The sequence below is a fragment of the Crocodylus siamensis genome, chromosome 2 (genome assembly GCF_052110815.1).
Source record: "Crocodylus siamensis isolate JL-2025a chromosome 2, ASM5211081v1, whole genome shotgun sequence".
NCBI classification, from domain to species: domain Eukaryota; kingdom Metazoa; phylum Chordata; order Crocodylia; family Crocodylidae; genus Crocodylus; species Crocodylus siamensis.
Window position 1 is genome coordinate 170,788,579 of NC_143396.1, and position 14,400 is coordinate 170,802,978.

At 52.4% G+C, this 14,400-nt stretch overlaps 1 protein-coding gene and 1 long non-coding RNA gene across 7 annotated transcripts in view; one reads left to right on the forward strand and one right to left on the reverse strand.

Moving 5' to 3' along the window:
* The window catches only part of SYT7 (synaptotagmin 7), a 149,594-nt gene extending 142,661 nt beyond the window's left edge, over nucleotides 1-6,933 (reverse strand). For all 6 annotated transcript variants that reach the window (XM_090032271.1, XM_090032269.1, XM_090032272.1 and 3 more), the window contains exon 1: nucleotides 6,611-6,933. In XM_090032271.1, coding sequence (XP_089888397.1) covers nucleotides 6,611-6,644 — 34 coding nt within the window. In that variant the 5' untranslated portion in view covers nucleotides 6,645-6,933. The remainder of the gene's footprint in view (nucleotides 1-6,610) is intronic.
* Nucleotides 878-14,170, forward strand: LOC149871297 (uncharacterized). Its single transcript, XR_016440193.1, has 3 exons — nucleotides 878-942; nucleotides 9,874-9,949; nucleotides 13,915-14,170. It is a non-coding gene; the product is annotated as an uncharacterized LOC149871297 (long non-coding RNA).
* The last annotated feature ends 230 nt before the right edge of the window (nucleotides 14,171-14,400 follow it).

The following is a 14,400-nucleotide window of genomic DNA, read 5'->3' on the forward strand; positions in this document are numbered from 1 at the left end:
TCCCTTTCGACTGTACAACCTGTAAATTCATGAGGGCCTGGGCAGGGATGTATGGTTTCCCACTCTGACTACAGACCCCTCACCAACCAGGCCAGGAGGGACCTGGGTCTTTTCCGCAGGACTCACTTCACCCGTCTCTGCATTGGCCCTCTCCTAGGGAATGTGCACTATGCCTTGCAGGACCAGGGGCAGCCTTCTAAGCCTCTCACCCTAGATAAGTACCCCGACTTTACACTTTCCCTGGCTCTCTGCCTTTTGAACATGGCCCCTTAGTGTCAGCCTTGCTGTCTGCTAGTCGAAATCCCTTCCCCTGTTGAATTCATCCATAATAGATATTGTAGTCAAGCCCCTGGGGGCTTGGGGGTGGCAGCAATATTATCTGCATCTGTCTTCATTTCCCACTCTCTCTCTCTCTCTGGCAGTCTGAAGGCTGCAAGATCAGACCACGGAAAGCAGCCTCCAGCTCTCTCCTCTCCCTCTATTCCTGGCTGCTCCCCCCTCATGCCAGCTCTCTTTGTGTCCAAAGTCAGGATCTGTCTTGCACAGATCCCACAGCCCTGGCCCTCACGGGCTCCCTTGCTTCACAAAGGGCTCATCTTCCTCCAGCTATAGGCAGGGTGTGTATAACTGGAATAACCTGCCCTCATCTGTCACTCAGCTGGAAAGCAAGGAGCCCAGGGGTGGGGGGGCAGTGGAGAGGGGTATGTGCATGTATGGTTTTCCTCAGCTCGGGAGCTATTCTGAGAGGCAGAGGCACCTGAGAGCTTTGGAGGAGGAGGAATTTTACAGCTAGTAGGCGGGGAAGAAAGAGAAAGAAAGAAAAGCAAGCAGGAGGCTAGTGGGAGAGGGAGGGTGGGAGCCCTAGGAGCTCCCCTCTGCAACAGCTTCATGCATAGCCTTCCTCCCCTCCAACCCCACCAGGAGATGCAAGCTGGATCCCAGGTAAAAGGAGTCTAGGCATCTTGTTTGCTTTCATCCACATACTACCTACCACATGGGAGCTGAGAGTGGCATGAATGGCTTCTGCTGAGAATAACATGAATGGGGGGCTGCAGAGCGGGTGGGGCAAGGGGGGCCCAGACCTGGAAAAGCACAACAGTGTCTGGGGCAGGACAGAGGAAGTTCAAGCCTGAAGAGCAGGTGATGTTGTAGAAGGTGATGGAGGGGCAGTGGCAGAAGATATATGCATGGGGTGAGGGAGGCAGGGCTGGATTTTGAGGCTGCGGCAGAGGCAGAGACGAAGTGTAGCTGGCAGCACCAGAGTAGCAGGGGGCACTCTGGGTCAGAAGGACTGAGAGGTGCAGCTAGGAGTCAGCACCTTGGCACAACAGCACAGGCAACTCCCACTCAGGCCAGGCATGCACCACATCATCACATGGGAGGAGGGGAAGAAGGGAGGGAGAGGGAGGGGCAGAGGTGGACCACTCCTAGGATTGCCCCCAGACCCCTGCAGGGAGCAAGGGAAGAGGAACACTCTGCAGAGCAGCCTGGCCCTGTTGAGCTCCTTGCCCTTTGTCTGCCTCAGCACTGACGATCTTCCCCAGCTCTGCTCCCTTCCTCCCCTCCCACCTTCCCTCTGGCTGCTCCATTTATGCAAGTTCAGGGCCATGGCTCCGCCTGTCCCCATGCCGCAGGCTACAATCTTTTTGATGTTCTCTCACCTTATTTTTTTACCGACTAGGGCTTTTGTCCCTGTACCACAAGCCTGGGGGAGTTGCCTGTCCTCCGGCTCTGCCATCTGACGTTCAAAGGCTCAGCCCTTTTCATCCCAGACTTCAGCGTTCCCTGCTCCCTGCCTCCCACCCCCAAAGCGCCACCCTAAGAAAACATCAGGGGAAACACACTGCTGCCTGGTTATTTATTCACCATGTCCTGAGGGACCATTGCTGAGGCTGCTGGCTCCTGCCAGTGCAGCCAGCTAGCTCCTGAGGCCAGCAGTCGGAGGAGAGAGGCCAAAGAGGGAAGGCACAAAAGGAGCAGCAGAAAGAGCTGCCCTGGTACATGGGCTGGGAGGGGGCCTCTGCCCTGCAGGGATAGTACATGGTGCTGATCCCTACCCACCTTCCCAGGGCCTGTTCTTGCAACCACAGTCAGACTGCCACCTCCCACTGCACTCCTGGGGAGGACTGACTGGGGACAAGTGAAGTTCTGAGGCTGCTTGAGGGACTGGGTGGGGCCAGACTGGCAGGGTGGGATCCGGGGAGCTGTGATGGAAGAAAAAGAGCCTTGTGAAATGTAAAGGGAAGGGATGAGATGGAGAAAGGAGAAGTCTTACTCTGTAGGGGAGGGTACAAGTTGGTGGGCTAGGATGGAACCTTACGCCAGGGCAGAAGGCTTTCACACTTAGACAGCATCCTGTTTTTCAAGCCACCACAGATCCTCCAGACGTGCCAGCTACATATCAGTGGCATAAGTGTCTGTGGCAAAGGCACCCCAGAGCACACTCCCTTCCATGCTTCCCCCTCCCACTAGCCAATCCCCAGTTCTTGCACAAGCATAACCATGCCCCTGGTGCCTCCTCTATCCTTTGCTGTAAACTTCTGGTGCAAAAAGCTTCCCTGAAGCTCCTGGATTTTGGAAGGAGTGTCTGGAAATTACATTTGTTCAACCCTAGTTTGAATTGCAAGTGAACTTGTTCCATTCACCCTACACTACACCTTTACCTGACATCTTTCAACTCAGAGTGCAGAACTGGACTATGGCTTATTTTGGATTAAATAATAGCAACTGCACCCACCATATTGCCCTACCATGCACTTTTCATTCAAGGGTGAGACCAGATTTTACAAAGTGTAATGAATGGGGCTTTGCCAGATATGATCCCTTATCAGCATCATGGAATATCACCTCCCTGAAATGCAGCCACTGCTGGAAAGAGATGCTTTCTGTTAAACAGCAGCTGCATCAACACTCCCCACAGAGCAGGAAATGAAGGATTATATTGCATCCAACTCAAAGTGCTGCAGGGATTCAAAATGCAACTCCTCAAGGGAAACCCAAGCTTAGCAGTCACACTGGGAGCTCTTTAATGATGCAAATGTGCCCCCTCCTGCAGCACAGTGCCCCTAGACACCAGGCTGGGGCTAGGGGACCAGTATGACTGAGAAGGAAGCATGACACCCACGGGGCACAAACAGCATACCTGGGAATGTTGGACACACTCAGAGCTGATCATCCCCAGCCTGCTTCACCCCCCAGTCTCCCATTCATACACTGACCTGGTACCACCCTGTGACATCACCTGAGGGCACACAGCTGTAAATATTTTGGCATTCATTTCTGTGCTGCTGCTTTATTACCGCTGTAACCCCTGGTCCCAAGTCAGCACCTGCTCCTCTGAATGCTGCTGTGCAAAGCTGTTCCTGCGCTTCTCACAGATGGGAGATTCGAGCACAGGAAGCAACTTCTTCATCCCTTACCAGTGCACCGTCCCTCAGGCCACCCCTCTGCACAGCCAAAGCTCTCTCACCAGCTCATTGTGGGCTGGGTTGCTGGCTGAATTTGCATCAGCAGAGGCTATTCATAGATCTGCTTGGCCTGCCTACCGGACACACAATGAGCAGGCATATGTGGGGCTACACCCTGCAAGGGACACACTGCCCTCAACTCCTGTTATCTTTAATGGGAAATCATTGGGAGCCTCTGAGCTCCTGAAAAGCCTGAACTCGCACACTCATTCAAGCATCTGGGCTTGTCCAGGGCATGAAAGGAAGGTCTCTGCTGCCTTATCAGCACCCCCATCTGGCTCAATGTGTTCTGACAAGCAAGCTAGCTTGGGAGCTCAGACCCTAGGAATCTACCATTTAAGGGGGAAAGATCAGTAAGGGCAAGCAAGCTGGGATGATGTGTGGTCAGGCAGAGGGGCTAGCCCCACTGCACCTGCAATCCGGAAGTCACAGGAGGCCAGAGGCCAGGACAAGTTCAGTGCAAGTGGTGGAACAGGATTGCCCCACATGACATGATGAAAGCAGGGTTCATAGTAGTATAAGATCAAGATTATGGGTGCAGGAGTGTTTGGACACATGGCATATTGGGTGGAGGGGTTTAAGGCATGGCTGTACAAAGGGGTCCCTAGCAGATGGTGAGGGATCACCCCACAGATAGGTGCATGCTCACTTGCATGCCATGCCACAGAGAGGGAAGCTGTTGAAGCCTCCTTAGTGCAGTGGATGGGCAGTAGAATAGAGTCTCTCATCCAGGGTGGTGCAGGGAAGGCTACTCACATTATGTGGTGAGTGCAGTGCATGGTAGAAGCTGGGGCAAACTGCTCATGCAGCAATATAAGTGCCAAGCTGAGGGTACTGTAAGCTGCTACTGCCTAATCCAGGGACAGGTAGAGGACAACAGCAAGCAGTCACGGTTATGACATACCTGGGGTGCTCCGTTTCCCGAGCAAGGGACCAGGGCAGAACAGGAGGTTCTGGTAAGAAAATGGACCACAGGAAGGAACTGCTGGGCTCTACATTCACTGCCCCGGTCAAGAAAAAGATCTGAGCATGGCTATAGACAGTGCAATGTGCCTCTACGCAACGTGTAGCAGCAAGAAGGAAAAAGCAAACAGATACTAAGAAGCAAGAGGGAAGGGAGGGAGAAGTATACTGAGGACATTACAGTGCCAGTCTGTAAAGTCCTGGGACACCCTGGCAGGGAATGCCACATGCTGGTCCAAAGACCTTGTCTTGAGAGGACAGAGCGGAAACGTGGAGGTTCAGAGACAGGATCGTTAGTGATATGAGAAAACTTCCCTGTGGGGAGAAACTGAAAAGCTTGGGACTGCTTTAGTTTGGAAGGGAGATGACTCAGAAGGAATATGAGCAAAGTAAAGAAAATAATTCACAGGAGACAGCTAAGATCAGGTCAAACATGAACGAGAGGCCATTCAACAATGAGAGAAATAGCAAATTTGAAGATGAGGAGAGGAAATATTTAAGATCAGCCAGTGGAAGCCCTCACCACAAAGAGCCAGTGTGGCCAGATTCAAGGGATGGACGGGACCTGTTGGCACTGATAATGAGAACATGACGCAGGACTCTAAACCACAAGAGCCAAAGTTTGGAAGGGATGTAAGCTCCCCTTGTCCGGACCCAAGTCAGGCTGTTGTGAGGGCTCTCAGGACAGCGGTTCACCTTTTATGACATTGGCTGGGACACATGATGCTTGGATCCATGTCCCTGCTCTGCTACAGATTTCCCCTGTGACCCTGGGCCGGCACCTAGCCACTCTGTGCCTCCATTCTCCATCTGTAAAACACAAGCGGCATCCGTCCATCTCCCGGAGGGGGTGTAAGGATCAATGGATTCAAGGCTGTAAGATGCTCAGAGGCTGCAGTGACAGGACCAGATAAGTACTTAAGACAGAGAGTGAGAATTTTCCCTTGTGGGCATGTTATTCCATAATTACAGGCTCTGGGGCTCTGACACCTTTGATACCTTCCACTGAGGCATCTGGTGCTGGCTACTGACAAACACAAGGAACTGGACCAGATGGACATTGGCTCTGTCCCAGCCTGCTAGTTCCTACAGGCCTTATTTTGCTGAGGTACCGAGCACTGACAGGCCACTCTGCCTTCAGCTGAAATTGGGACTGCTTTGAAAAACAGCCCCTGCACTCCCTCTGCCCAGATCCTCCACCCAGCATCTCCCCAACTCCGGGGAGGACAGCTTGTCCTTTGGCCCCGGGGCCATTGCTGGTAGCAGCCCATGCACCAGGACCCTGTGGGTAACCACCTGCCAGGCCCAGGCACCCCTACTGCATTGCCAGTGCCCCTTCCCTCTCTTTGGGCACTGGCAAGAGACCCTGCTGCCCAGAAAGTGGGCAAGCGCTACTGTGCAGCTGTCCCTCCTAAGTCCCAACACAACAGCACGTCCCAGATTCCTAGATGTGGGGCTGCCCCATTTCTTTGAGCATAAGATCAGTAAAACAGCTCTAGCTAAAACACCTCCTAAAACGACTGTCCTCCGAGGGCACGAGCACAGGGCAGGAGGGGCAGAGGAAGGTAGCCAAGCCAAACCAGCAGCCGGCAACCTGCTGGGCGCACAGGGCTGGGAGACAGGTTGCTGGACCAAGCTGGGCTGGGTGCTCTCGAATCGGCTCGGCAGCTCAGGCACATTTTGCAGCACACCCCATTTATTTCTACCTGGAACAGCAGGTGCCCAGGCTCGGGTGCCTCTCCGCAGGGTGGTGACTCATTTGAAACGAGCTGCCGTGACTTGTTCCCCAAACTACTGTAACTCCTGCCCAGGGCAACTCTGGAAAGCTTTGGATGGCAGGAGGGGTGAGGGGGGTGCAGAAGGTGGAAGGGGGTTGTGGGGAGAGAGGACAAGAGCGTGAATGAGTGTGAGTGTGTTGGAAGAGGAAGGGGAGTCGGGACGGGGAAGGTGGCTCGGAGGAGGGAGCAGGCAGAGACGTGAGGGGAGCCAAGCACGCGGCAGGGAGGAAATGAGGAGCGGGGATAAAGGAAGCGAAGAGCCGCAGGGGGCAATGGAAGTGCCCTCGCGCGGGCGCGGCCGCGGCCCCGGCCCCGGCGGGCAGCGCTCACCTGGCGGGTGCTGGGCGGCGGCCGCCGCCGGGGCGCGGCTGTCTCCCCCCCTCCCCCCCACGCCCCGCGCACCTTTGCCGGCAGCAGCGTCCGGGGGCAGGTGCATGGTCCCTCAGGGCGGGCCCCGCCGGCTGGAGCCCGGGGCGGCGGCGGCGGCGGCAGCTCAGTCCCGGTCCCGCTGCCCGGCTCGGCGCCGGGGGCTGCGGGGCTGCCGCGGGCGGGCGGCGCGGGGGCGGCGACCTGTCGGCACGGGCCGGCCCGCCCAGGAGCCCCGCAGCGGCCGCGCGGCAGCCGCCGGCATGTGTGTGTGTGCGCGCGGGGCGGCGGCGGCGGCGGCGCGGGGCGGAGTGCTCCGCTCAGCTCCCCTCAGCTCGGCTCGGCTCGGCTCAGCTCCGCGCCCGCCGCCGTCACGCTCCCGCGCGCGGCCGCGTGCTGCTCGCTGCTGGCGGGAGACGGGACTGCAGCGCCCGCCCGCGCACCCCGGCACACACACGGGCACGCCCACGCACACTCACGCGCCCCTGCACACGTACGGGTACACCCCCATACGCACACATGCACGCGTACACACCCCACCCCAGGCACACATCCCCGCACGCACACGCAGCCATCCGCACACACCCACGCCCATACATACATGCCCTCATGCACACGTACACACCCGTACACACGCATACACAGCCACCTTATACACACCCATACACTCCCATGCACACGTACACACCCATACACACCTGCACTCCCCCATGCACACATACACGGCCACTCATACACACGTATGCACACACCCCTATGCACGCGTACACACCCTTACACATGCATGGACATACACACACATGCACCCCACCTCTCCCGCCTTCACCAGGCAGCCAGCCCTGCCCACAGGGGACAGGAGCCGGTGCCGGCAGCTGCAACCAGCCTGCTGCAGGGGTCACAGCGTCCCGGACCCACACTTCCCAGCTCCTCCTCCTCGTTGGCTGCACCCAGTGCCCACCCCAGAGGGCACAGGGCAGTCTGTGTCCAGCTCCCCCCTCTGCCCCCCATTCTGGAGGGCCCAGAGATCCAGGTCCAATTGCCCTTTCCCTTGTGAGCTGGCGAGGCGTGTTCCTGCCCTACATGGCCCCCAGGTTCTGCTCCACTGGACACAGAAGAAATCCATCCTGGGTTCCCGCCCCCAAAGTCACAGAGGACAACAGCTCAATAGTCTTAAAATTGGCGCAGGCATCCCTTAGCCCCCTTCCCCTCCTCCCCCTTCCCTTCCCACAGGTAAAACAAAGGCGAGATCTTTGTGCCCAACTGTAGTTGGATGGTAGTGTGGAATAAGGTCCCTCCATCATGTCCTACTCCCCTGACCGGAGCAGGTAAATGCAATTTATGCCCCCTGGCTTCACTGCATATTGAACATTTGCAAACGTATCCCAGGGAAAAGCAAGCACATGGCAAATAAAAGGGAGGATGTTCTCCAAATTGGATCCTGGGTGCAGTGAGGAAGGTGCAGGAGGGACAGGACAGGAGCAGAGCCCACTGGCTATGTTGGCTCCTAAAACTGACAGCCTCCAACCCCACTCTGAGTGTAGGGGACTCCTGATCCAGCAGGCCTCTTCCATCCCTCTGGCCTGGGACCACTCTGTTGGCTGGCAGGAAGACCTGCTGTTTGGTCTCTCCAGCCACATCCTGCAGTCCTTCCCTGGGACCTGAGATTGGAGAGCATTGTACTCAGTGAGCAACAACCTTGCGGAGGGAACTGGGGTCATCAAATGGCCTGGCCCAAAGGGTATCTGCAGGGTGCCACTGGATGAGGACAAGGGAAGGCAGGTATGGGGTGATGTTGAGATGAGGAAAAGGTCCAGGCAAACACCATCTCCATGTTGTGCTTGTACATGGCCATGCCACAGATAACTAGACAAACACCTTTTCCATACGTGCTGGAGTTGGACAGACCTCATAGTCTGTTCCTTAGAGCAGCAGTGTGTGCAGGTACCTTTAGCTACCATCCTGCCCAAGAGGAGAGAGATGATTCCCTACCCCTGCTGAAGCTCATGTCCCCTGTGGATGCTGCTGAGCCAGCTCTGCCAGGCAGGCCTCCTCCTCTTCCTCCTCCTCTTCCTCCTCTTCACTGGGGTCCATGCAGTTATCTGTGAAAAGCACATCTTTGCCATTGCAACGCACCAACTGGCACCGAGTGGCAGATGCTTTATAAAAACATTTTCAAGGGAAGGTGCCCTAACAGGCATCTTATGTGCAGGCTCATATGTGCACACATACTCAAGTGCTGGTGCCCACGTACCTCCCCACTCAGCATCAGTTGCTGTACCCTCCTGGCTGTGACTGACGTGGACAAAGGTGGATCCCCCTGCAGCAACTATGGCTTACAGGGCTGGGCTATTCAGTTCAGACAGGGGAGGCTCACTTGCAGGGCTGGATTAACCTTTAAGTGGGCCCTAAGCAAACAAGCGTGTGGGCCCTGACTTTTTTCACTCAGTAATTATAGTATGTAAGCATAACTGGACGTCTTCTTCACTTAGGGCCCTAGGCACATGCCTAGTTTGCCTATGCGTTAATCCGGCCCTACTCATGTGTTGTAATGAAGTGTCCCAGGTTCAGTTCCTACTGCAAACAGTTCCCTGAGGGCAGTGTTATGAAGACATGCAAATGTATGCAAGCATTGCATGCATGTATTGTGTTAGAACATGCACATGTGTGTAGGAGACACTGGCCATGTCTACACAAGACACTACTGCGCAGTAGCATTGAGGGGTGCTAACCATGACACGACGCTACTGTGCAATAGTGTCAGAAAAAAATGTTCAGGGACACTACTGCCCAGTAATGCTGGTTACTGTGAGGTATTTAGTACTCAGCTTGCGTAGACTTGGCCACTGTGTAGCAAATGCCGTATTCTGTCTGGGATCCAAAAGAAGTCTCTTGGGACCTTGGCTCTTTTGCTGTCTGGGTACCCAAATAAAGGAAGGCAACACCTTTTGGGACTGTATCTCAGAAAGCACTTGCAGGCTCCACAAGACAAAGCCTTTTTAGACGTGCATGTGGAGAAGGCCATCTCCTCCCAGTAGGCTGCTGCTGTGTGGAAAAAACTGCTCCTGGGAGAATTCAACCTATGAGATTTTGTCTCCTTTCATGTGAGGAGTATCCCATCTGTGGTAAGCTACTTGAGAAGAGATCTGTCTTTGTGTTGCCTCTAAACTGAGAGCTTGTCCACATATAAAAACTCTGTTGTGTTAGCCTTACTGGTACAGTTACAATGGTGCAGCTTCTATCAAGTGTTGCAGTTATCCTGGGTAAAGGTGCCTTCTCATCCCTTTGGTTCATTTCCACAGACTGCAGCAGCACAGGACATGTGTACACCAGTGCAGCCATGTCCACTCTTGGAGTTGTACCTATTCAACGGTGTTGGTAAGGGTATTTATTACACTTCCAAATACAAGACTTATACTGGTGTTGGACTTGCATGTCCAAGTCAGACCTCTTTCCCTTGTGTCTGAAACATGTCTCTTATTGGTGCCCACAGCATGGTGGCTCTGGCCTCTTTTATACACACCTGTGAGGCTACAGGTGTGCATATAGCAAACCCCTACTGCAAAGGACACTGGCTAAATACTGAGATAGAGTCTCAGAAACTCAGTGCATGCCTCAGGACCAAAGTGTGCTCAGCAACTGCAGTGACCCTGGCAGAGTCATTCTGGCCAGCCCAGCTAACAAAGAGGCAGACAAGAGTGCTTTTACCACAGATCTTTGACCAGCTCCCTGTGTGGGATCAGCTGTACCAGATTCAGGCTTTTTTTTGGCCAGGGCAAGCTGTGTCTACATTAGGTCTCCTGTTGCTGCAATGATGTTGACTTGAGGCTGTGATTTCTTTTTTTTCACCCTCCTGACTGGCATAACTGCGCTGACAAAACTTCTAAGTGAGGACCAAAGCTAAACATTTCCAGCAAATACACTCAAAAGTTTGTTTGCCAATTGATCTTATCCGGTTCCCTGGGGCTCCAAGGCAGTGGTTTAATTTAAATGAAGAAAGCAAATGAATAGACCGCCCAGTCCCTTTCCTTACCCTCCAGGAGTGACCTGGCTCTCTCTCACAGGCTGAAGGGGAGCCTTTTTTGTGCAAGAACCTCTCATTAAATTCTTGGCAGCAAATCACTGCTCTGCTCTGCTTTCTACACTCACTTCCCACGCGCTCTTCAGCAAGCTACAAAGCTCCCCTCCCCACACGCCCAGAATCTCCAGTCAGCTACATAACCCCATGCGCCCACACAGGCATACGCCGCCGCCTTGCACCCTGCCTAGTCATTTTTACCGATGCCAAGCTGGTGTGAAATGCTGCTGAATCAGAGCAGTGTCGTGCACTCACTAGGCACAGGTGTAAAGGACTCCACAAGGTGGGGTCAGAGGCCCAAAGCGGGGCCATGTGCTATGCAGACCCATGAGAGACAGGCTGTGCCCTGAGCACCTGGATGGATGAGTCACACAGCAGAAGGGAGGACAGAAGGATGGTCATCCCTGTAATACAGTGGAGAACAGAGGCACAGGGAAGCTGAGGTCCCCATTTATGCACCAGAATAAGTGGCCAGGTTTCCCAGGGTGCTCAGCAAGATGAGCATTGAACTTCTTGGAAGACCGGCCTGTGATTATCACAGCTGCTGCCACAGTCCTGTATTTCAAGCTCTTGACCTCGAGCGATCTGAATGAGATTATAAAGAGAGTTTGTGGTAGAGCAAAGAAGCCTGGTGTGGATCTCTGGAGTCCCAGGGCTGGGGCTTTACCAGTAGGTCCCTCCTTCCTCTCCTAGGCAGCCCTACTCTATCCCATGCTGCAGCTCTACTTCAGAGAGGCATAGTCTCTTCATTGCTCTCCATACCTCCATGATGCCCTCCCTGTCCCTCTCCCTTCACTTGCTTGTCCATTCATCCATGACCCTACCATCCACTTCCCAAGGCCAGTTCCACTATGAGGCAAATGCTCCATTCTTCCCCTGAGCCCTGCATAGTCCTCACTCATCCTGGACTTCATTTCCTGATCAATACTATGTGAAGACTGCAGAGCCACCCTCCTGCCTGAGGGCTGCACTTGGGCTGTGGTTGAGGTTTTACAGACAAATAGTTTTTACTAGAGACCTGAGTGCAGGGGGGCAGCAAGTTTTAATGATATGGGGGGGTGGCTCCAAGTTGCTGTACCTGGAGCCAGTGCTCTTCAGAGTACCATCAAGCCACTCCCTTCCTCTGGAAGCAGAATGCTGAGGCAAGGAGCAGAGGCTGGAAGCAGTGCTGTGCAATGAACTTAGAATGTGTGATGGGACTAGCGTCAAGCAGTGCTGCCAGGTCTGTGCACATACACGCAGCACAGAATGCAGCTCCTCTAGTGCACTGGGGAGCATACATTACAGCTCCTCTTTCTGTGCCTGTTTCAGAGATGATAGCAGTCTATCTAGTACAGACCCAGTTGGAGAACGTGAACTCAAGTTATAGTAATGTGCTTTTAGGTCTGGACTGTACAGGTTCAGTCCCCAGGGTGTTGTCTAAATTGTGGCCATCTCACCCATGTTCTCTTCCTAAAGACAAACCAAAGCAATGTTTCCAGGTGAGAGCACAGGAGTAGAAGCACCTCAAATCAGCTGGGCAATTAAGATGTTTCACCCCTAGTGTGGCTCCAGTTAAGCTGGAGAATCTTCCCAGCTCCTGCTTAGGAGTAAAACTCCATCCCTCATTACCCTATGACAGATCTGCATCACTTCTGTGACACACCAAGGGGCACCACTGTGAAACACACCATGCCCATTCAACTCTGGTCCACCTCCATGAAGAAATGTAGCCACCTTAACACAGCACCTAGCATGTGCCCCAGCCCTGCTCTCTGGCTCTCTGCCTTGGCCATGCTTACTGCATGTACTCAGAGATGCTTTAAGGTGGCTATGATGGCTCACTTCATGGTTTGGCATGTGCAGAGGAAGGGTGTGGACATGCTTCTTGTCTGAAGTCCTGAGCACAACACAGAGGCAATATAGAATAGCCCTACATCCCTTCACCAGCACACGAAGCAATGAGATCTCATGAACAGAGCCATAGCCTCAAAGTGAAGAGCCCTGATCTCTACTAATAGCACCCTAGCGCTGACCCACTGTGTGATATTGAGGAAATAATGTCCTCTCTTTGGGTTTTTTTCCCTTCTGCTCTTTGTCTGTCTTGCACATTTAAACTATAAAAGGGCAGTCCAGGATGTGTATGGCACCTAGCACAGTAGGTGCTATTATATACATAATATCAAAACACACATCTCCTTTTTGGATCCTTCACCATCTCCCCCTAACCACCTCAGAAAGACCAGAATGTCTTTCTGAACCAGCTATAACTTCTGCATCAACCCTTGCGACCAGTTGCACAGCAGTGGACATCACTACAGTGTAATCACCACCCATGACAAGTTTGGACTTTCTCCATTGTGCCCTTAATGTTTCTTGCCAAAAATATGCTGTGAAAGCTCAATAAATGATTTCCAAGTGCTTAAAACTTGACCAAATCAAAATGAGTTTCTTCCAGGAGGCAACCGTGCACTGCTCTCCAATGAAGTCTATTTCCCTGCCAAATTGCAATGTTCAGTCCCCAGCCATTCTGGCTATGGCACTGTTCAAAAAGAAGCCATTAAACTTTTTTTGTTGGACAATGGGGAAAAATGAATATTTTTCATTCCTCTTTAACTCCAAAATGGGAGAACAGTTCTTTTGTTCAAACCTTTTATAAAAATTAATCTTTGGGCTGAACCCAAGCTGGGGAAATTTAATCCAAAAAAACATGAAATTTCCAGTTCCCAACATGACTAATAATGTGGGGGTCAGAGAGAATATTATTTCACAGCTTCAATGAGAGGACGTTGTGACCAGGTAGCTGCTAGGACTTATAAAAATGTTAATGAACTAGAAATAATAGTATGACTCCTAAATTCTTTCAGTTCCTTCCCCTTGGCCTGAGGACTCTGCGTTCTTTCCCCTTCAAACACCTTGATTTTCTATTGTGTCTTGCCTTTCTCATAGTTTTATGGATTCTAGAACCAAAAGGGACCATTATGATCAGCTTTATTACACAGCTCATAGAACTTTACCCAATAACCAGTTTAATAACTGTTGTCTTAAACTTAGTATAGTGTTTAGAGAGCTGTTTAATCTTGCCTTAATGATTCCAGGTGATGGGGAATTTGACATGCTCCTTGGCAGTTTGTTCCCAGTTAATTACTTTTATGGTTAAAAATGAGTACCTTCCTTCTTCTTTGAATTTACCTAGATTCAGTTTCCTTCAGATGAAACTTCTAACAAGCCAATTTGTCAGATTAAAAGCTACCATAAATAATCCACTGTGTTTTATTCCTTTTAGGACCGGCAGGAGACACCACAAGATGGGGATAGCCCCGGGATCACTGTGCTTTGGAGTATACATTACCTAATTGGATGATGAATAAGACCATTCTGGCTTCTGAGTCAGTTGGGCCCACCCAAGCCTTGCTATCAAGGCTGAATGTGCCTCAGGCATGACCTAATGCAAAAACCGCCCACTGGTGCCCACCTGAGAAAGAGCTTGTAACTTTTTTGTTCTGTGATTGAGTGTTTGTACAGTGATTCTGAGGGGTAAAAAGTGCTGCTTGAATGATAAGTGCTATTAATTCTAATTGCAGACAAGGTTCTTTGGGTGAATCTGGTATCTTTTATTAGACCAACTTAAATAGTTAGAAAACAATTTTCAAGCAAGCTTTCGGGTTCAAAAAGCCTTCTTCAGGCTGAGGAAGTTTCAGCAGTTGGTATGTGCTCTTCCTGGATGGAATGAATAGTAAAGAAGCCAGAGGCTGGGGTGGTCTGCATACAA